At 44.3% G+C, this 23,661-nt stretch overlaps 1 protein-coding gene across 1 annotated transcript; it reads left to right on the forward strand.

Annotated features, from left to right (window-relative positions):
- Positions 1–323: 323 nt before the first annotated feature.
- Positions 324–23,661, forward strand: LOC311098744 (collagen alpha-1(XV) chain-like; the record flags this gene model as incomplete). The annotated part of the gene is made up of 43 exons (XM_084139292.1): positions 324–630; positions 5,041–5,594; positions 8,036–8,110; positions 8,502–8,597; positions 9,478–9,610; positions 9,869–9,909; positions 10,051–10,248; positions 10,383–10,409; positions 10,514–10,576; positions 10,654–10,731; positions 10,825–10,884; positions 11,202–11,351; positions 11,562–11,657; positions 12,474–12,527; positions 12,651–12,686; positions 12,866–12,994; positions 13,102–13,161; positions 13,274–13,309; positions 13,404–13,445; positions 13,535–13,597; positions 13,729–13,764; positions 13,968–14,051; positions 14,269–14,334; positions 14,902–14,937; positions 16,116–16,178; positions 16,334–16,423; positions 16,520–16,555; positions 17,043–17,096; positions 17,199–17,255; positions 17,376–17,435; positions 17,754–17,795; positions 18,692–18,719; positions 20,542–20,616; positions 20,782–20,807; positions 20,957–21,055; positions 21,224–21,368; positions 21,520–21,584; positions 21,780–21,908; positions 22,043–22,147; positions 22,289–22,357; positions 22,457–22,654; positions 23,162–23,277; positions 23,445–23,661. 43 exons carry the CDS (start codon positions 324–326, stop codon positions 23,659–23,661), a joined length of 4,194 nt encoding a protein of 1,397 aa, XP_083995418.1.

Raw genomic sequence — 23,661 nt, forward strand, 5'->3', positions numbered from 1 at the left:
GAGCAGAGCAGAGGGAGAGGAGGACCAGGAGGGGGGAGAGAGAGAGAGAGAGAGAGAGAGAGAGAGAGAGAGAGAGAGAGAGAGAGAGAGAGAGAGAGAGAAACAAAGAGAGAGGGAGGGAGGGATAGGGGCTCACACACACACACATACACACACATACACACAGAGAGAGAGAGAGAGCGAGAGAGAGAGCGAGAGCATAAAGTGAGAGAGATAACATAGATAGAAGCAGGGAAGAGAGGGGAGCATGAGAGCTGAACTGTTCTGCTGAGAACATACATCTTGTTGAAGTTTTGAGTCAGTAGTTGGAGCATCAGGACAGGATGGCTGTCCTGCGTCTTTACAGTCTGCTGCTGCTGTTCATGGCTCCTGTTCATGGCCAGTGGTGGAGTGTGTTCTTGGAGAAAGCACAGGAGACGACCACACAGCCTCCCACCACCATCCCCACCACCACCCAGGTATTGTGGACCACAGAAGGGACAGAGGTGAGCCAGGTGGGGACTCAGACGGAGGTCTTCACCACTGCACCTGTTCAGAATACACCGCTACAGAGCACACAGGAGCCTGCTGCTGCTGGAACCACAGAGATCAAGGCTAAGAAAAGATCTCTGAAAATGTGGAAGAGTCGTGGTGAGTTAGTCTGTACTGTGCAGGAGTGGAGAAACCCCTGGAGTGTGCTGGGTGATGTAGTTGTTTCAGTTTTATTTCCGTGGGGGGATTCTGTCCAAAAAAGTTGTCTTTATGTTGTGGTTAAAATAACAATCAGTTCTGCATTTAGTTGTTTGCACTTTCAATGAAAGATAACCAATGCTGTGTGAGTTCTCAGTAACGATTTAGCATACAGTGAGGGAAAAAAGTATTTGATCCCCTGCTGACTTTGTACGTTTGCCCACTGACAAAGAAATGATCAGTCTATAATTTTAATGTTAGGTTTATTTGAACAGTGAGAGACAGAATAACAACAAAAAAATCCAGAAAAACGCATGTCAAAAATGTTATAAATTGATTTGCATTTTAATGAGGGAAATAAGTATTTGACCCCTCTGCAAAACATGACCTAGTACTTGGTGGCAAAATCCTTGCTGGCAATCACAGAGGTCAGACGTTTCTTGTAGTTGGCCACCAGGTTTGCACACATCTCAGGAGGGATTTTGTCCCACTCCTCTTTGCAGATCTTCTCCAAGTCATTAAGGTTTCGAGGCTGACGTTTGGCAACTCGAAACTTCAGCTCCCTCCACATATTTTCTATGGGATTAAGGTCTGGAGACTGGCTAGGCCACTCCAGGACCTTAATGTGCTTCTTCTTGAGCCACTCCTTTGTTGCCTTGGCCGTGTGTTTTGGGTCAATGTCATGCTGTAATACCCATCCACGACCCATTTTCAATGCCCTGGCTGAGGGAAGGAGGTTCTCACCCAAGATTTGACGGTACATGGCTCCGTCCATCATCCCTTTGATGCGGTGAAGTTGTCCTGTCCCCTTAGCAGAAAAACACCCCCAAAGCATAATATGTTTCCACCTCCATGTTTGACGGTGGGGATGGTGTTCTTGGGGTCATAGGCAGCATTCCTCGTCCTCCAAACACGGCGAGTTGAGTTGATGCCAAAGAGCTCCATTTTGGTCTCATCTGACCACAACACTTTCACCCAGTTCTCATCTGAATCATTCATATGTTCATTGGCAAACTTCAGACGTATATGTGCTTTCTTGAGCAGGGGGACCTTGCGGGCGCTGCAGGATTTCAGTCCTTCACGGCGTAGTGTGTTACCAATTGTTTTCTTGGTGACTATGGTCCCAGCTGCCTTGAGATCATTGACAAGATCCTCCCGTGTAGTTCTGGGCTGATTCCTCACGGTTCTCATGATCATTGCAACTCCACGAGGTGAGATCTTACATGGAGCCCCAGGCCGAGGGAGATTGACAGTTCTTTTATGTTTCTTCCATTTGCGAATAATCGCACCAACTGTTGTCACCTTCTCACCAAGCTGCTTGGCGATGGTCTTGTAGCCCATTCCAGCCTTGTGTAGGTCTACAATCTTGTCCCTGACATCCTTGGAGAGCTCTTTGGTCTTGGCCATGGTGGAGAGTTTGGAATCTGATTGATTGATTGCTTCTGTGGACAGGTGTCTTTTATACAGGTAACAAGCTGAGATTAAGAGCACTCCTTTTAAGAGTGTGCTCCTAATTTCAGCTCATTACCTGTATAAAAGACACCTGGGAGCCAGAAATCTTTCTGATTGAGAGGGGGTCAAATACTTATTTCCCTCATTAAAATGCAAATGAATTTATAACATTTTTTACATGCGTTTTTCTGGATCTTTTTGTTGTTATTCTGTCTCTCACTGTCTCAGCAGGGGATCAAATACTTTTCCCCCTCACTGTAATGCTCTGTAAACTCTTTCCTAAAGGAATCTGAAGACCCTGACATGTGGCAGCTGTGGAGCTGTGGACTCATGGTCGTTCATTATTTTTGTTAAAATGGTCTCAAGCTGATACTTGTAGTGGGATCATGACAGGGATTAGTTAGCGTGTTCCCCCACAGCCTGGCAAAGCTTACTGAGTGTGGCTACGCTTTTTAAACTTGTCTAATTGAGGCTGTGAGTTGTCAAGGGGAGCAGGCTTGTGGTTTCCTGCTAGCCCCTTGGTTTCCAATGTTAATCCCTATCACATGATATAATAATAATAGGATTAGGGCCAGGAGCCTTCCTGGAACCTGGGGAAATTGGGGTCTGAGCGTGAGCATTGTTTCAGAGCCTCCCGCTGTGCTGGGCTGGGTTGTGGGTTCAGAGAAAGGGGGAATCAGGGACGGATGGGTGAGGGATGGGAGGGAGGACTGAGATCAAGAGGCTGGAGATGAGAGGAGAGATACAACATGTTCATCATTGAGATGGATGGTGCAGCAGTTATAGGGAAATCAATTACCAACATACTATATGTCTGATGTCTTAACTGACTAGAAGAATTGGGCGCTAAATAATCATCCAGTAGACTCCAAGAAAATCATGAGTCAAAGAGGGCACAGTTGTGTCCACACTCTGCAAGCTCCCAGATGTCTGCTCATTCAGTATGACAACCTACTTAAATACCTTTACACAGGTTCACACCATTCACCTGTATGTTATTAGCATTACTGTGTTGATATGCTAAAACAGGCAGGGTCCTCATTGAGGACATCGGATTTGCATGTTTAGATATATGTTAGACATGAACTTCTAATGGATCTCTCTCTCTCTGATCCCACTTATTGATTGGCTTGTCTGTGGCAGTCTGGGTTGTGTGAGTCAGTGTTTGTGTGAGGCTGCATGTTGTGGGAGGGATGTTCAAACACTACGACCCTCCTCCCTAATTGTCATGTATTTTTCCACATCGCTAATTTGATGAATTACAGACCCAATCAGAGACCCTGTCTAGCCTAGGAGTGGAGATCAGAGGCCAACTGATGTGTAGAGGAGGGTTAATACTTGACAAGACTGAGGTAAAACTAACGGCCAAGAGGTTACCTCAGTGGAATGTTGGGGTGAGAGTGGTCGCCACGGGAGATGAGCTCCATGTGGGGGAGAATGGAGAGAATGTGATCGATCTTTCTCCGCTAAGCACTCTCCCTACGCCACGATGATAGGCCCCCCAACACCAATGAAAGGCTTTTCACCTTGGAGTTATTTTGGGGGGGATTAGGGTCTGAAGAGGGGAAGGGGAAGAAGAGGGAGAGCAATGATCCATAGGTGAACGTCTAACTCATTAGGGGTTCGTAAGTGTCATCAGTTACCGCAGGATGAGATATCCTGTACAGCTGTGCTTACGCTGTTTGTGTTCACATGCAAACAATGATGTAATAGTGATTGTGATGATAGTCACGGTCAGGTGATAGCACATAAGTATATCCGCTAATTGATTTGTTACATTGGAGGATATCCATAAATGTTCAGTGGTGAAATGACATATCTTCATGACGTATGGTGACATATCTTGATGAGAGCATTGGATGTTATCTTTGTACAGTTATGCAATGCTGAACCCTTTACAGTGCCTTGCAAAAGTATTCATCCCCCTTGGCATTTTTCCTATTTTGTTGCATTACAACCTAATTTAAATGGATTTTTATTTGGATTTTATTTGGATTTCATGACATTGAAAATAGTCCAAATTGGTGAAGTGAAATGAAAAAAACTAATGGACCAGGCAAGGAGGGCATTAATCAGAGAGGCAACAAAGAGACCAAAGATAACCCTGAAGGAGCTGCAAAGCTCCACAGCGGAGATTGGAGTATCTGTCCATAGGACCACTTTAAGCCGTACAATCCACAGAGCTGGGCTTTACGGAAGAGTGGCCAGAAAAAAGCCATTGCTTAAAGAAAGAACACCATCGGCAGGGACTAGGAAACTGGTCAGAATGGAAGGAATGATGGATGGTGCTAAATACAGGGAAATTCTTGAGGGAACCTATTTCAGTCTTCCAGAGATTTGAGACTGGGACAGAGGTTCACCTTTCAGCAGGACAATGACCCTAAGCATACTGCTAAAGCAACACCTGAGTGATTTAAGGGGAAACATTTAAATGTCTTGGAATGGCCTAGTCAAAGCCCAGACCTCAACCCAATTGAGAATCTGTGGTACACCAGCGGAACCCATCCAACTTGAAGGAGCTGGAGCAGTTTTGCCTTAAAGAATGGGCAAAAATCCCAGTAGCTAGATGTGCCAAGCTTATAGAGACATACCCCAAGAGACTTGCAGCTGTAATTGCTGCAAAAGGTGGCTCTACAAAGTATTGACTTTGGGGGGGGAGGGGGGGGGGGGGGGGGGGTGAATAGTTATGCACGCTCAAGTTTTCAGTTTTTTTGTCTTATTTCTTGTTTGTTTCACAATAAAAAATATACAAATCCATTTTAATTCCAGGTTGTAAGGCGACAAAATAGTAAAAATGCGAAGTGGGGTGAATACTTTCTTAAGCCACTGTATCCACAGAGTTTTCTATACAGCTTTCGGCTCATACATGTGATTCTGCACATTTTGTTTAGATCTCATGAATCTGTTGTTTCCTTACAGAGCGTGGCTCTACAGGCCACCTAGACCTGACCGAGTTGATCGGAGTGCCGCTCCCTCCCTCTGTCTCCTTCATCACCGGCTATGAGGGCTTCCCGGCCTACAGCTTCGGGCCTGACGCCAACATCGGACGTCTCACCAAGACCTTCATGCCCGACCCTTTCTTCAGGGACTTTGCCATCATCGTCACCATCAGGCCCAGCAGCAAACAGGGAGGGGTGCTGTTCGCCATCACTGATGCGCAGCAGAAGGTGGTGCAGCTGGGGTTGGCACTGACGCCCGTGGAGGACGAGACCCAGAGGATTCAGCTGTACTACACCGAGGGGGGGCAGGGGTCTTCACACAGCCAGCAGGTGGCGTCCTTCAAGTTGCCTGATATGACGAATAAGTGGACGCGCTTCACTCTGTCGGTGCTAGACCAGGAGGTGCGCCTCTATATGGACTGTGATGACTTCCACGCAGGGACCCTCCACAGGAGCAGAAGCCAGCTCAGCTTTGAACCCAGCTCGGGCATCTTTGTGGGCAACGCTGGAGGAACTGGCCTGGAGAGGTTTGTGGTAAGTAATGTCTACCACTTATGTAGGTCCTCTATAGCTCAGCTGGTAGAGCACGGCGCTTGTAACGCCAAGGTAGTGGGTTCAATCCCCGGGACCACCCATACACACAAAAAATATGCACGCATGACTGTAAGTAGCTTTGGATAAAAGCGTCTGCTAAATGGCATATTATTATTATATTATCTTCTGTTTCATTTGACAATGTTGCAGTGTGTGTGTGTGTGTGTGTGTGTGTGTGTGTGTGTGTGTGTGTAATCACATTCCTTGCACTGTGTAGTGTGAGTCCTACTGTATGTTTTCCTAGTCTGTGTTAGCATGAACATTACTCCAATAACATGATAAAAAACTCAAAGGTCATCTGTGTTGAATTCTTAACAACTGTACTAAAAGCTCCACAGCTGGGACTTCTTCCAACTGGCTGTGCACCATTTGTCTAGCATACAATATCGTATTTTAACAAGAATGTTTAGCTATATAATGTATAGTGATTAGTGTATGAATGTGCTCAAGTCATGGATTATAGTCACTTGATCACAGTTTTTCAGAATCAGCTCATATAAGATTGTATAGCTCAGCTCCAAACATCCTGGTATTTGACAGCCATCGATAGGACACAGACCTGATTCAAGGCTAACGGGAGGTCTTGGCGGTCTCTCGGAGAGGAAGGGAGAGATATCAGTAAGCCTTGTTTAATAAACAGAACCACCTCTCTGCATGGTCAGCTCAGCTCAAGGCCTCACGTTTATGTATCCTGTGGTCTCTGTTCCAGTCTTCTCTTCTCTGAGAGGAGAGACTCTAAGGTTCACTGACTGAAGAAGTAAGAGGGAGATAGTAGTTTGGTCTAGCCAAAACGGTGTCTTCCCCTTCTACCCCACATTGACTGTCTTCCAGTGAAGTTACAGAGAGTGAGACCATTGAGGTATTTCATATAGATTATCTATGGAGAGAACTGTTCAGCTGTTTCAATATAATCAATTAAAATATTAATATCAATCATTTTGTTGGTTATCATTTAAGTCCAATAAGAGCAAAACTTCCCCTAAAGCCTGGCCACTTCAATATGGTCAAACAAACACTGATGATAATGAAGTGAATGTGTATGGGACTTTATTCTCCATGCCTCCAAATGAACCGTCCTGCAATGTTCTTTATTAGCATGCTGCTGCGCCTTAAGAGTTGTGGTGGTAGTGATGTGTGTTTGGGAAAGTGGTTTCCATGGTGACGGCAGCAAAGTGGGCAGCTTTTCCTTTTGTTGTTGTGAGGCAATTTGGTGCCGGCCAGGGGCCTGAGAGCGCCAGGAGTGGTAAAGACAGTGTCAGTCAGTCAGTCAGAGCACAGGGGCCAGAGAGGGAGGGAGGAGAGGGGGAAATATGGGGGGAGAGAGAGGAAGAGGAGAGGAGGCAGAGAGGGGGAGAGAGGGAGGGAGGAGGGGGGGTGAGAGGAGGGGGAAGAAGGGGGAGGGAGGTGGAATAGGAGAGAAGCAGGGAGGTGGAGAGAGGAGGGAGATGGGAGATCGGTAGAGGGGTGAGTGAAGGGGGGAGAATAAGGGGGGAAGAGATCCAACAGAACACAGTGGACTGTCATGCTGGGAGATACAATACTGCTGGGCCAAACACCGTGCCAAGAGATGGCTCTCGCCCTTCAAAACCAGCCTGGACAAAGCTCTGGGTTTTGTTCTGATGCAGCCTTGATTCGTTTCACTCTCTCCCTCTATCTGTCTTTTTATCTTTGGACTTGTGTTCTGTCTGTGTTTCTCCTTTAGTCTGATTTTATGATTTCACGGTAAATGTGTTTCAGTCAGTAGTTTGCTGTGTTCTGTACTCTGTATTTTACATTCCACTGATCCCAGATCAGAATCTGCTACTGTACTTGATGTTAATCCAGTCATCCTGTTGGCTTCTAGTTCAGGGGCCTTAGCCAATGTTTTTGTTGCCACACTCTTTCATGATCAGTGGCATTCTCTATAATGTCCTCCAATGATGTCATCGTGTTGCACATTACACGCTTTAGGTTTATCACGCGGAAGGTGGAAGGGATGCTTGTGACAATGAAAGTTAATGAGTGTGCCGAGGCCCGTCCCTATCAAATACTGCTCACAGATTAGAAGGTGTTTAACCATGTGATGCCTGTAGAAAGGGCCTCTTGCCTCTAAAAGTCAGCATTTTCTACCTGTTAAGGAAAGCCTTCAGAATAAACGTTCCTGCTGTGTGACTCTTTTTGCTTCTCTCTCTCTCTCTCTCTCTCTCTCTCTCTCTCTCTCTCTCTCTCTCTCTCTCTCTCTCTCTCTCTCTCTCTCTCTCTCTCTCTCTCTCTCTCTCTCTCTCTCTCTCTCTCTCTCTCTCTCAATTTAGCCAATGAAATTAGCTATATCAGCACAATAACTCCATATTATACATCACCAAAGCATTATCACATATCTCTCTTTCTCTCCCTCTGTACAGGGCTCTATCCAGCAGCTGGTGATCAAGCCAGACCCCAGGGCTGCAGAGGAGCAGTGTGAAGAGGATGATCCCTATGTAAGTGTCTACACCACAGCCTGTTCCATAGATATGTATTAATCCATAGCCTTGAGCTCCTGACATTCTAAAGGCCCTGCCAGCACAGATTCTTGAATACGTGTTGAGCGTCTGGGTCGCAAGACTTATTTATGCATGACTTGACTCTGCATAGAGCATACTGGTGGCTCCCTCTAGTGTTTAAAATATGAAATACTGTTTACTGGTTGATCGCTTCACTGGCTCTCACACATCACTCACCATGTAACAACATTTGAATGTACAAAGCTGCAAATTATGGAATGAAGAGTTAGTTCTCTCTAGTGGTTAGTGAGAGAAATGCTACTTCTAGGTCACTGGTGTCAATCTCTTCTTTGAATAGAGATGTGTGGTAATGTCTCCTGTATTCCAGGCTTCTGGGGATGGGAGTGGGGATGACACGTTGGATGACCGTGAAACAGAGGACGAGTTGATGAAGAACATGGAACGAAAAAAGGAAACAGCACAGGTGAGTAAAAGTGGAAGGTGTTAGCATGGGGTGTAAGAGATGAATGTGTTCAGTGAAAGAGAATGTCAACGGACGCTGGGTGAGCATTGGTGAGAGAAAAAACTTCTGCACAACTAAGATTGACTTGGACACAAAGCACATTGTTGTCTGAGCAACACTCTCTGACAGACTTAATTGGAAGTCTCTTACATAAGCCTTTGACATGTAGCGAAACATATTTTCTGTTTCATCAGTTTGTCAGTCAGACATTTGTACTGGTACAAAACACAAGTATGTAAAAGTGAACACTGGGGGATATATTCCATTAGGGAGATTCAGTACCTCTATCTCTCTACGCAGAGATACGTCTCTACACTGGCCTTTGATGTGTCTGTTATGGCTATGGGTAGCAGTGGTTCTTTATCAGGAAAGTGTGGCCAACCCCCACATCCTTGTCAAGAGGAAGCAAACACAGATACAGTGCTGCACTCGTGTACCCAGTGAACACCCCTTTTTTGTTGTCTGTTTCTCTTCCATTGTGGGATTGCCCCAGATTCTGGCTGTGTGTATGCTACATTCACTTTCATCCTCCTATCACTAGCCTTGTAACACACTGTACTTCCCCTTAACAACCCACAATCTGCCCTGACCCCAATTACTACAAATAAACATATAACATAAGTTGTCTGTTCTTATTTGAAGTTTGTTTTAATTAGCTAGATATTTTCTGTGTTACTCCTCAATATTTCAAATAAATTGGACATTGCTTTACTAGTTTACTTACTCTTCGTTCCTGCTTCCCTCCCTCCAACCCCCCACCCCCCTCTCTCTCTTTTTACAATTTTTTTGCATTCACTCTCTTTATCTATCTCTCTTCCTCCCTACATTTTTCCCCCTCCAGCCAAAGGACATGCTAAGCGGGCTGGTGCGAGCCCTGCCCACAGAGTCTCCGGAGGTGGAGCTGGATGAGTACTCAGGTCACCTGACCCCCACAGACAAGGCCCATCAGGAGATGCTGCTCAAAGGTGGAGAAGGCAGGTTCACCATACTCTTATCTTAACCAATCATATCATGGCATTACAAGGCACTTTCAAATAACTTGATAGGCGAGCTTGATTTAACTCACCCGGTGACTATGTAAATTGTTATTAGATTTTCCCTTTTTATTGATCAATCTTATCTGTCTCTCATTGGCTAATCTTGTTGTTTGAATACATCATATATCCCTCAATGGTTAGCATTATTGAAGCCTCATTGGTTAATCCTATTGGTGTCTATTTTTCCTCTCTCAGGATCCCACCAGACAGAGGAGCCAGGGGAGAGGTCAGGGGATGTAAGTAATAGCTCAGATGACTTATACGTAACATGCCTCAAAACCTGCTTTAAATGCTTAAGTTATTCAGCTTAAGTTATTCAGTATTACGTTATTCAGTATCTAATACATCTTACACAATGTTCTTCTGCTGATCCTCAGGGCAACCCTCTTAGCCACAGACAGAAAGGAGAGCAAGGAGAGCCTGGGCCTATGGGTCCTGCTGGCCCCCGTGGCCCCCCTGGCCCTTCCACTCCCTCTGAGGATAGGTCTGGACACAGCCAGCCAGGACCCAGGGGCCCTCAGGGGCCTTCAGGGCCAACAGGGGCCCCTGGAGTGCCAGGGAAGGACGGACAGCCAGTGAGCTTTACTTCATTATAATCTCCCATTACTCTGTGATAGTAGTACATGTTTGATTATGTTTTATATTACCTTCACTTCACTTGACAAGACTGAACAGATAGGATAAATAAAGGAGTGTTCTCATTTTTCAGGGAAGCAAGGGTGAAGATGGAGACCCAGTGAGTAAATCTGGTCTTGTGTCAAATGTATACTGTTTTGTTATGTTATTATAGAAAATACTGTATGTCTTTAAATATGACCTAATCTATGTTAATCCCCACAGGGACAAAGAGGACCCCAGGGATTCCCAGGTTTGGCAGGAGAGGTTGGAGTCAAAGGAGATAAGGTACAAAAATAAAAAGAAAGATATTGAATGTGTGTGAGATAGGCAGTTAGTCTTACCCTGTATTCTCTTCTGTACAGGGGGACCCAGGAGCAGGCTTACCGGGGCCTCCAGGCCCCCCCGGACCTCCCGGACCTCTCAAATCACACAGTGTACCGGTGGGTGTCAGTGTAACATCCTGGAAACATCGGATTGAACTGGGGATCAAATGGGGATTTGTGTTTAATTGCCTGTTTTCCTTTGAATTGCAGTATGGAGAGGATGCACTCGGCTCTGGCTTTGGGGACCTTGACGATACAGAATTGATCCGAGTAAGAACATTCTTCTAATCTGTCATTCTGCTGTCAGTCTATCTGTTATGTTTTTTTCTCTAATAAAATGTCTCTAGGAGGAGTATTTTAGCCTCGTATTACCAGCCTGATCTCGCAAGCTTTCATAAAAATGTTTTGCTACACGGAATCATATATTTGCGTAAGCTTGCGAGATCAGACTGGTAGTACGAGGCTAAGAGTATTCACCACTTGATGTTAAACATGTGGTGGTGGTGTTTCATCTGATCACCTAGAGTTGAGACAACTCCACTAGAATGACGTGATGAATTTACAGTGAGGAGTCCTCTCTCTCCTAGGGTCCCCCTGGTCCTCCCGGCCCTCCAGGTCAACCTGGCCCCCCTGGTCCCACCAGTTACTTCAACGCCTCCGAGGGCTTATTCCCTGGACAGCCAGGTCCTCCGGGCCCACCTGGCAGAGACGGCCTTGTTGGGAAACCTGGACCTCCAGTGAGTTCTCTCTCTATCCCACATTATCTTTATTAAGATCCATTATGGATGTTTCCACCTGTTACCAACTGTTATTGATGTTCCCACTTTTGTTTTGTATTGGAAATGTTATTTTATACTCTATATGTGTATGCATGCATTGTAGCTGACAGTGGTTTCCTCTCTACTCTCTGTTATTGACCTGGCTGTCACTGGCCTTTATTGTTTCAGGTGATTGAGGATTGGTTTAGTGGTTCTGGCTCGGGCTCTGCGTTTGGCTCTGAGTTTGGCTCAGGGTTGTTCGGCTCTGGGCTTGGTTCTGGCGAGGTATTGCCCTGGTTCCTTCACTGAACCAGTAGGCTTGAAAAGGCAGACTGTTCTCTCCAACCATGTTTTCTAACAGCCTGGCTCATTGAACTTACTGTACGTGAGGTGTGTGTGTTTGTGTGTGTGTTTGCACGTGTGTGTGTGTGTGTGTGCTTATTGCCCATTGTTCTTCTGCTTTGAGTTGTTTACCCATCTATGAAACCATCAGGGGTCTATGCTTGTCCCCATCCTCTCATTAAATGGGAAGTAACCCAGGTTTGACATCCTCTCATTAAATGGGAAACAACCCAGGTTTGACTTCAACTGCCTTGATGGACATTAAGCTTGAGCTATGTGCTTCATACATCAAACATGGTCCAGCTACATTGGAGAGAACTTTCCTTTTAATATAAGTCTGTTGCGTGTGTGCTTTCACTAACTGCATTTATGGAGCTTGCCCTTTATGTTTTACAGTTGATGAGCCATGTTGTTCCTTCAGGAATGGCAAAAGGGAAAATGGTGGCACCGGCTGGCTAAGATTTATTAAAATGTTTGTTGAAACTATTTAGACAGAGGAATATAATATTTTATGATGGAAAGTAACTAATTATGTGGAATTAAAGTTTAAAAAACAATCTCATCATGAGTAATTATGATGAGAAACCTTTTAAATGACTTGGAAGTTCTCTTTGCAATGGTATATATGGTAGCTACTATGACACTAAGGAAAGCAAGACAGTCTTGGTCATGGTTAACTAGTCACTTGTGTGACCTGTATGTGTAGGAGATTCAGAGAGCGACGGTTGTGACATCACATCTCTCTGCTGTTGATTTCAGGGTCAACCTGGTCTGAATGGGGATGGTGGGCCGACAGGGCCTAAAGGTCTGAAGGTAAGATGACAGTAACTTAGGAGGCTATTGTTTGTACTTTACAAGGGAAATTAGCTGGCTAGATCCCCTATTACCATTTCCATTGCAAATGTTTACTCTAACCTATCTGTCTTCCTCACATAGGGTGAACAAGGACTAGCTGGACTAAACGGACCAATGGTATTTCTAACCATCTGACAACAGTTATCAATTATAAAATGCTTTAATCAAACAATGAGACCTATGTTTCTAACCATGCTGCTGACATGCAGAAACATCTACTTTAGGCTTTGTCATTTTAAGTCAAAACTATACTTTGTTCTTCATAGTCAGTTAAATGGGTTTATTCTTCCTCGCAGGGTGAATCAGGTGACCCAGGGTTGGTAGGAGCTACAGGACCGAGGGGACCAGAGGGGAAGAGGGGCGACCCTGGACCTCGTGGGCTGCCTGGTCCCCCCGGACCCCCAGGAGGAGGATTCTTTGTCGAGGTATTGTTTTGTTGATTTTACTGTTGAGTCAGTTTCCCATCATACTGTTGTCTTGTTTTGTCTCTATTGATTCTGAATGCAACAATGTTGTGTGTTGGTGCTTGCAGGACGTGGAGGGGTCTGGGAAGAATGACATGGTCCTTGGCGCAGGACTCAAAGGCCCTCAGGTGATTGAGAGTGGTATATGTGTGTATCTCCTGTAGTTTTGAAGTACTTTTATATTGTATTTCTCCTTGAGTTTCAATGAGAATAACTGTTGTTATCTACTCTCTTCTGTAGGGAACTCCTGGTCTCCCTGGCCCTGCAGGACCAAAGGTAGGATTACAAACAAGGAAAATAACTAGCCTGTGGAAAAAACTAGGTTCACATGGAAATCTGATCAGTTGTATATCCTGTCTGTTTTCTACAGGGTGAAGATGGGAAGGATGGGGCTCCTGGGTTGTCAGTGAAGGTTGGTTGCATCTCTCTTACACCACCTTCTACAATATTATTAGTGGACATTGGTGGTTGTGTCTTCACCTTTGTTCTGTCTCTTTTCAGGGTGAGCCTGGTGCTTATGGACCTGAGGGACTCCAAGGGCTAGCTGGGTTACCAGGCGTGAGGGTCAGTATTGAACCAGAAAGCATTGCATCTCTCATCTGCAGTAACCATGAATTTAAAGTTTGTAGCTAGCTAAACCTCAACTACTACCTGGCTACTATGTTTCACTGTGTTGTGTGTGCTTGTCTCTGCAGGGATTGAAAGGAGACAAAGGCGATCCAGGACCAAAGGTATGTTAGACAGCAGAACGACTCCAAACTAACCCTGATGTGGGCTTTTCTTCTACCATCTTCTACTGTTCATCATATAATACTTGTGGTTGTATCAAAGCCTGTTACAACCAAAGATGGTCTATAATGTTGTATCATTCAAATGGCTTGTAGAGTTCATGGGGGTTCTTTGTCCTAACTGTCCTGTGTTCTGTGTCTTCCAGGGGGAGTGTGGTCCTGATGGACACAGTTTACCTGGTCCTCCTGGTCCTCCCGGCCCTCCAGGACCAATCATCAATCTGCAGGATGTACGTCCACTCCACACACCTCTCATCTCCTGTCTGAGTACTGTTTCACAAATAACACACACACATTGAACAGGAATAGAGCTATTGTGGTTTATTAAGGGTTATTACCTTCATCAGTATTCATATATTCATAGTTTGTACAGTATGTAAAGTGTATAGCTAGTTTAGCTACAGTAGATTTGCTACTGTAATCAATATGTCATATGTTTATCCTCAGCTCCTCGTGAACAATACAGAGGGCATGTTTAACATCACTGAGATCCGTGGGCCGCCTGGCCCAATGGTGAGTAGCACAATGTTCATTTGGTGTATTTCTGAAACTAGCCCATTACATTTAAATGGTAATATCCATTATGCTTTACATTAATTGGTCTGGATGCTGGAGCATGGCACATATCAATATGCCTCAGGGCAGTTTGCATTTATTGCTATTTCATGCATGAGCAATTATTCATTCACATCTGTCATGTGTGAAGCTAGAATGGCCTGTTTTCAATTGCAATGCGTGTTTACTAAGATACTCGTAGGCTCAGCTAAGGGTCAACCTAACCAACCATTAACGCAACCATAATGCATACTTGATCCATAATACAGGTTACGTATACAATGCATATGCTTCACCTACTTACATAATGTATACACTTACACTCAACCATGATGTTATCAGGTTTAAAAGCTTGTTCTTACATTACAGCCTTGGAAATGTTTGTACTGTATTCTGTGAGATGGATGTTATCATGCTAGTAAATGCTGCAAAGACACTGCATGCTACTTTATTATTGCATGTGATTGACAGCTATGCTAACCCAGTCCTGCTACCTGCCTGTGTGTGTTTTGCTGCATGTCACAGGGCCCTGAAGGCGAGCCTGGCAGAGCAGGATTCCCTGTAAGAGCAACTCCATACTTAATATGTAATTACTGGGTTGTTCCACGAAAAGAGTGCCCTTTGTTTGATATTTTAAGTAAAAATTGTGCACTAATATTGCATTTTAAAAAGTCTGTGCCGTTTAATATAGACCACATGGAGAATTCAATAAATCAGATTTCTGATATGAATAAAGGCTTGCTAAAGTGCCAATATTCAACATTTTGACATGTCCCTCCATCAACACTGTGTCACTTCTAGGAAGATGTTAACCCACTTAATCCCAAAATGTCTCCAAGTTTCACCATTGTAAAGCCCTAGTTATTTTGTTGCTTTGACAAAGTCATTTCTGAAGATTATTATTTATTTGAAGTGATTAGTGATTCATTTACAGTATGTCTGTCCCTCATTTTAAGGTCAAAGCTGTTACGTGAACTGAACTCGTAATATGGTGAAACTATTCCTTAAAAAAAAAATAACAATAAAAAAGAAACATTGAACATCTAATATTCAAATCATAGCGTAAAAGCAGGTGAGCTAGTTCTACCCTTTTTGGCAATTTTCTGGTGTTTTGTGGTGGAGAACTGAGCGGGTCGAGCATAACAAGTCAACCCTGTTACCCATAGATAGACAGACTAGAAATGTTTTAACAATTGCATTTTTTGGGTGAAGCTTGCATTCAATTGCCACTCCCTGTTGCACACAACAGAATTTATGGCTGATTTAAGAAGAAATCGTCACTCCTGTTACGGTCAACCATGTTACGGTCAACACTTACTTTATTCGGCACTTAATAGGCACTTAATATAGTATAATTTTGTATTAACCTCTTAAGATGGGAAAACATGTTTTTTATGAAGTTAGACTTGTTCTTTATGACAGAATGTTAAAATTAGGTGAAATAAAACATGTTTTTTTCTAACCAAGTTACACTTCTCAAAAGGCACCGAATTGGTGGAACGACCCAACCCCATGTATAACATGCAGGATGCGTTTTATATTTATGTACTACTGTAAATACCATGCTGATTTAATTTAGTCTTTGCTGACATGGGAAGGAATTGGGTAGGTTCCTTATCATAATGAGAAGAGTCTGTAGTTCTGAATAAAACATATATTTTGACTCACCTACTATAAGTAAATATGCTCTAATACGCTTATCTTCTCTGTCCATAATTATTATTGTGGTCTTTGCCCAGGGCCCAAGAGGACCAAAGGGTGACATTGGGCTTCCTGGTCTTCATGGTTCACCAGGAATGAAGGTAAGGATCAGAGGAGGCTCTGTTAATGTTTACTGCCCCTCCATGCCAGATAATTACTACTTTATGGATCTTACATCAGATCCAGATAGGACTTTAACAACCTAACCAAGACCTGATGATCATGTCTATGTCTACTATGTCTTTCTTCCTCATAGGGTGCGAAAGGGGAAGCTGGTGTCACTATCGCTGCCGACGGGACTGTGTTGACAAGTGTCAGGGGCCCACAGGGGCCAAAGGGAATCAAGGTGACTCCTCTCTCTACCTCTAGGGTCAATCGTCACTGTATGGTAGTGGTTTTCTGATGATTCAGTGCTCTGACCATGTCTATGTGCTTTTCAAAGGGTGAGCGTGGCTTCCCTGGAGCTTATGGTGTCATGGTAAGTAAATGTTGCCTTGTAAAAGCATAAAATAATGCTCTATAAAACGTACACTTGTATTTGCTATACATATCGTTATCTATAACAACTGTAAACATCTAAACATCTAAAGACCTCCCGAGTGGCGCAGTGGTCTAAGGCACTGCATCGCAGTGCTAGCTGTGCCACTAGATTGCCTGGTTTGAATCCAGGCTCTGTCGTAGCCGGCCGTGACCGGGAGACCCATGGGGCGGCGCACAATTGGCCCAGCGTCGTCCAGGGTAGGGGAGGGAATGGCCGGCAGGGATGTAGCTCAGTTGGTAGAGCATGACATTTGCAACGCCAGGGTTGTGGGTTCGATTCCCACGGGGGGGCAGTATGAAAAAATTATGTATGCACTAACTGTAAGTCGCTCTGGATAAGAGCGTCTGCAAAATGACTAAAATGTAAATGTATCTACTGTCTAGTGGGTGAAAGTGAAATGATAGAAAACCATGTTCTTTCTCAGGGACCAATTGGACCAACTGGACAAAAGGGAGAATACGGGTTCCCTGGTCGACCGGTCAGTGCTTTTTCTCAACCCTCTGCTGTTTTATTTTGGTTGAGTAAAAGATGAGTCACTGTATTTTTCCCTGTCTAAGTGTTGGCCTTCTTACCTCCACAGGGGAGACCTGGAATGGCAGGGAAGAAGGGAGACCAGGGAGATGCCATTGGTCAACCAGTAAGAATTGCCATCTTGAAAGATGATTTTATGCGATTACAGTACAATCAACTAACTAACTGACAGAAAAGTGAGGTGTCATTGACTGTGATTGATTGATCTGTGTGATTGTGTTTGTAGGGACTTCCTGGCCCTCCTGGCCCTCCCGGTCCCCCAGGACCAGTAACAGGACTCAACGGAGTAAGTACAGTATGCCTGTATAAGTGCACATTGATGTCATTGCTGTATTAGTACACATTGATGTCATTGCTGTTTCTCTACTATAATTAGTATGCGCTGTGGAGGGGATTGGTCCTTTGATTTAATAGCAACGTTCATATAATAGCAATAAGACCCACTGGAGACAAACAAAACAGAACAAAATGAATGGTAGTTTGTCTCCAGTGATGATCTAATGTCAACACATGAAGAACTCGCTTTCATTGGATATCCAGATGTCGTCAATGATGTCATCATCAATGCTAGTCTGATGTCATAATTTTCCTCTGAATCTTAAAGACAGTTTTTCCGGTCCGTCCCAGACCGTTCTGCAAAACACCAGTAAGTTTGTGTTTGAGCCCTTTTAAGGCTCTTTGAGTGTGGCGGCGCATGTAAGTCCGTGGGCTCTTACCCCTAACAGGCAGCCCCTCCCTCCCCTCCCCTCCCCTCCTGTCTGCAGCCGTGCTGTGTCTCCCTCAGTGTTTCCTGGGTTTGTGGTGGTCCTCACGACAGCATAAAGCTGGCTCCTGCTCCTCCGCAGGTCATAAGGTCATATGTGACATCATACAGTCACAACCACACTGTCTAGTCACATTGACTTCAATACATCAATTTCAGAATCTATGAATTCAAACTCTTTAGAATCTTCAGCCTGCTTTATGCTGACGGTGTAAAAATCCAGGGGAAATCTAGAGCTTTTTTCCCCTTGAGTGTTCCTGTTCCTTTAACTCTGAGCCCTGGTGTGGCGTGGTGGAAGGTCTCTACCCCCGGCATGTTGCTGTTGCATGTGGTTTTATCTGTTGTTTTTTTAGCTTTACAGCGCTAAAATGTTAAGGCTAACTCCTGTGATTCAAGGTGACCAACCAAAATAAGAACATTAAACTGAGTTTCTTACTACCTCTCGCCATCCCTGTCCTCATTCTATGTTTAACTGGTGTGTGCAAGGCTGTCAGCGATGTTTTAAAACCCAAATTAATTACAAATCTCTCTCCAATAACGAAAAGTCTCTTTTAATTTTCAGACGTTTTTGAATGGCCATCTTGACTGAAACAAAACAACTATACCTGTTGTGTGTGTATAGGATGTAAAGCTGTTTTATTGTTGATTATTTGGTGGTTTTGGTGGTGGATCTGGTTGTGGGTATAATTTCATATTTTAACCATGTAGTTTGTGACATCCTTCCACAATAACTTTGAGCCGCAATAACAGCACAATAACCATACCATTTTGACTTGTAGGTTAATGGCAGCAAAGGATCGTCACAAGGTAAGTCATCAGATATTCCATTGTACGCAAGACATACATTATACTCTTGTGATAATGAATCTGATCATACAGTTGAAGTCGGAAGTTTACATACACTTAGGTTGGAGTCATTAAAACTTGTTTTTCAACCACTCCACAAATTTCTTGTTAACAAACTATAGTTTTGGCAAGTCGGTTAGGACATCTACTTTGTGCATGACACAAGTAATTTTTCCAACAATTGTTTACAGACAGATTATTTCACTTATAATTCACTGTATCACAATTCCAGTGGGTCAGAAGTTTACGTACACTAAGTTGACTGTGCCTTTAAACAGCTTGGAAAATTCCAGAAAATGTTGTCATGGCTTTAGAAGCTTCTGATAGGCTAATTGACATCATTTGAGTCAATTGGAGGTGTACCTGTGGATGTATTTCAAGGCCTACCTTCAAACTCAGTGCCTCTTTGCTTGACATCATGGGAAAATCAAAAGAAATCATCCAAGACCTCAGAAATAAAATTGTAGACCTCCACAAGTCTGGTTCAAACTTGGGAGCAATTTCCAAACGCCTGAACGTACCACGTTCATCTGTACAAACAATAGTATGCAAGTATAAACACCATGGGACCACGCAGCCATCATACCGCACAGGAAGAAGACGCGTTAGGTCTCCTAGAGATGAACGTACTTTGGTGTGCGAAAAGTGCAAATCAATCCCAGAACAACAGCAAAGGACCTTGTGAAGATGCTGGGGGAAACAGGTACAAAAGTACCTATATCCACAGTAAAACGAGTCCTATATTGACATAACCTGAAATGCCGCTCAGCAAGGAAGAAGTCACTGCTCCAAAGCCGCCATTAAAAAGGCAGACTACGGTTTGCAACTGCACATGGGGACAAAGATCGTACTTTTTGGAGAAATGTCCTCTGGTCTGATGAAACAAAAATAGAACTGTTTGGCCATAATGACCATTGTTATGTTTGGAGGAAAAAGGGGTAGGCTTGCAAGCCGAAGAACACCATCCCAACCGTGAAGCACGGGGGCGGCAGCATCATGCTGTGGGGGTGCTTTGCTGCAGGAGGGACTGGTGCACTTCACAAAATAGATGGTATCATGAGGAAGGAAAATGACGTGGATATATTGAAGCAACATTTCAAGAAATCAGTCAGGAAGTTAAAGCTTGGTCGCAGATGGGTCTTCCAAATGGACAATGACCCCAAGCATACTTCCAAAGTTGTGGCAAAATGGCTTAAGGACAACAAAGTCAAGGTATTGGAGTGGCCATCACAATGCCCTGACCTCAATCCTATAGAAACGTTGTGGGCAGAACTGAAAAAGCGTGTGCAAGCAAGGAGGCCTACAAACCTGACTCAGTTACACCAGCTCTGTCAGGAGGAATGGGCCAAAATTCACCCAACTTATTGTGGGAAGCTTGTGGAAGGCTACCCGACACGTTTGACCCAATTTAAACAATTTAAAGGCAATGCTACCAAATACTAATTGAGTGTATGTAAACTTCTGAGCAACTGGGAATGTGATGAAAGAAATAAAAGCTGAAATAAATCATTCTCTCTACTATTATTCTGACATTTCACATTCTTAAAATAAAGTGGTGATCCGAACTGACCTAAAACAGGGAATTTTTACTAGGATTAAATGTCAGGAATTGTGAAAAACTGAGTTTAAATGTATTTGGCTAAGGTGTATGTAAACTTCCGACTTCAACTGTACATGGTGATCATCATAACAGTTTGATCACTAGTCTATGGAGAAATATTTTCAACATCTACATACAGATGAGCTCAGTTGTCTCATACACCTGTACTGTATTTCTATAAAGGTGGCAGGAGAGGAAACGGAGGTGCTAAAGGGGAAAAGGGAGAGGTTGGACTGCCTGGAACGCCTGGAGAACCAGGTATGTATGTGCAGCCAGGGGTGCAGTTTCTCCTCCATTTAACTTGTTTATTGGCAATTATTGCACTTGATTAGAACAGAAACTGTATGCATGAGCGTCCTCAGACGTGTTTGCAACCGACATACAAGATGACAGTTCAATAAGATGTGTCTTCTCCCTCATCAGATGATGTTCTACCAGAAGGCTTTGTAGTGAGTATTTTACCTTAACTTCTTTAAGGAACATTTACCGGTTCAAAATTCAAATACTGTATAAGTAGTGGAAATGTATGTTATGTTAAACTGTTATGCATGTCATAATATATGAATAGTCTGATTCAACCAAACTGTTTGTTCCTCAGGGAGAAAAAGGAGACGTGGGCTATAAAGGAATGAAAGGAGACAAGGGTGAACCTGGGTTGCCTGGCCCTCCAGGTCTTCCTGGGAGATCAGGCCTTGTGGTGAGTAATTACAGGCTCAAAATACTCAACAAAGTACAATATACATTTTACAAACTATAGTCAATGTAAATAGCAAAATACACTAATTTGCATACATGATAAAGCTATTAATTAGACATTTCTGTACATTTGACAGTGTCTCTGACCATTTTGTATATGCTTATGTAGGGGCCAAAAGGTGAGTCCATCGTTGGCACCCTTGGTCATCCTGGAGCTCCTGGTGAACCAGGGGTTCCTGGCATTGGACGACCAGGCTCTCGGGGGCCCCCTGGCCCTGCCGGACCCCCTGGACCACCCCCTGTCTATGGCTCAGGTAACTGTGCACTGTGTGCTCGCTAAAATACAACGTCTTAAACTTGGCCTTGCTGTCGAGTTCCATGTGTATGTATTTGAAAGGCACAAATGTATGTTTGGTAGACCTATAGTACACTGCTATACCTTTGTATTACTGTTCTATTTTTCAGCTGTCAGTATTCCTGGCCCACCTGGGCCTCCCGGTCCTCCTGGCATTACTGGCTATGAAAACCCGGTAAGACAACCAGTAGGGTACTTCCTTATATACTCACCAAGTCAGCATAGGTAAACACACAGGGAAATGTGTGTTTGTGTGTACCTACTTGTGTGTGGGTTTGCGTGTGCACTAGTTCTCACATTGTCACCATGGATTGGCTTGAGTAGCGATGTCCAGATGATTCAGTGTGAACTTCCTCTCTTCTCGCCCCAGGTGACCACATACAGGAACACCAACACTCTGATGAGGGAGAGCCACCGTGCTGCAGAGGGCTCCATGGCCTACGTCTCAGACAAGGGAGAACTCTACATTAGAACTAGAGATGGCTGGCGCAAGGTTCAGGTACTGCATGCCTTTACAGTCCCACAATCCCACAGTGATGTCTCCAATTAATTAAAGCCTTTGATATGGCTAAATTCAAAGCAAATTGTGATGTTGCCTGTGCTTATTCAGTGAGGTGTGTCCTGTCTCCCCAGCTTGGTGAGCTGATCCTCGTCCCAGCAGAGAGCCCATCCTCTGCAGTGTCCCAGGCCCTGAGCAGACCAGGAGATCGCAGCAGACCCCACAGGCCACACAGCCAGGTACTTTGGCTACAGTAACACACAACCCGCTGTGGTTACATTGAACACTACATCCGATCTCTCTTCACAGTCTATTATGAATGTTTAAATTCTGATTTCATTATTCACAGTGTCAATCTGCGCTTGTGTCTGTTTTTTTAGGAACTAGTTGGAACTAGCTACATGCCCAACTATAATGTCCTACCTCATACAGTACACTCAGTACCAGGGGTAAGGTGGAATTTAAACCTCTCAGTTGCACATAGTCACCATGGACTTGCTTGAGGTGTGTTGTCTATGTTTACGTCCATTGACTTTTGCCCCCCTCAGCTGCACCTGGTGGCCCTGAATGCTCCGTTCTCTGGGGATATGCGTGGCATCCGGGGGGCAGACTTCCAGTGCTACCAGCAGGCCCGAGCCATAGGTCTCACTGCCACCTACAGAGCCTTCCTGTCCTCACACCTCCAGGACCTGGCCACTATCGTCAAGAAGGGAGACCGCTACAACATGCCCGTCATCAACCTCAAGGTACAGTTGTTGTCTCTTATGACAACTAAAACATAAACAATGGACTGATAGGTCCTTAGTTTTTTGGTTATGATGCGGTTGTTGAAAATAAAGCAAAGCCAGTTCAGAAAGGGAACCCAAAATTAGATGCTAGTAACAATCACGCTTACCTTATTTGGCGGTCTATTTCATCTGACTGGTTCTGCTCACACATCCTGCTGCTGCTTGCTGCTAGGATGTGTTTGTTTATTTTGCTCCCACCACCCCAGCCTCCACCTGTTAGGTTCTGTTTTCCTGCTAGGGGATTGGTACTGTATAGCCATCCGCGCTCCCTGCTTGTAGGTCATTTGATATATTGACGCTTTGCTTGGACAGTGAGCTACCCTGAAGGAGCAGAGCCTATATTACCAAGACTTGTATTATTCATTCTTTAATAAATAGTTAAACATATTTCTACGTGGTGTTTCCTTTCTGAACTACAGGAAGTCTGTGACTGTAAATGTAGCTTTAACCATATATTTTACACAGGGAGAGGTGATCTATAGCAGCTGGATGAACATCTTCTCTGGGAACGGAGGCATGTTTGACCCATCCATCCCCATCTACTCCTTTGAAGGACGGAACGTCATGACGGACACTACTTGGTGAGTGACCAGCTTTGGCTGACCCCTTAAAAGACATACAGAGAACAATCACAGATTGGGATATTTAGGTGAACATCGATGAAAGTCACTCTGGATAGGAGTGTCTGTAAATGTAAAATGTCAAAGGTCTGTGTTTAACTCTCTGTGTGTGTTTTCTGTGAACACAGGCCTCAGAAGCTGGTGTGGCATGGCTCCAGTACGGTGGGCATCCGTGTGACCACTAACTACTGCGAGGCGTGGCGAGCGGGTGACATGGCGGTGACGGGCCAGGCCTCGCTCCTCCAGACAGGCAGACTTCTGGGCCAACACACCCGCAGCTGCTCTAACCATTTCATAGTGCTGTGTATTGAGAACAGCTACATTGACCACAGGAGGTCTAATTAA

This window comes from Coregonus lavaretus (assembly GCF_964263955.1).
Source record: "Coregonus lavaretus genome assembly, chromosome: 23".
Lineage (NCBI taxonomy): Eukaryota > Metazoa > Chordata > Actinopteri > Salmoniformes > Salmonidae > Coregonus > Coregonus lavaretus.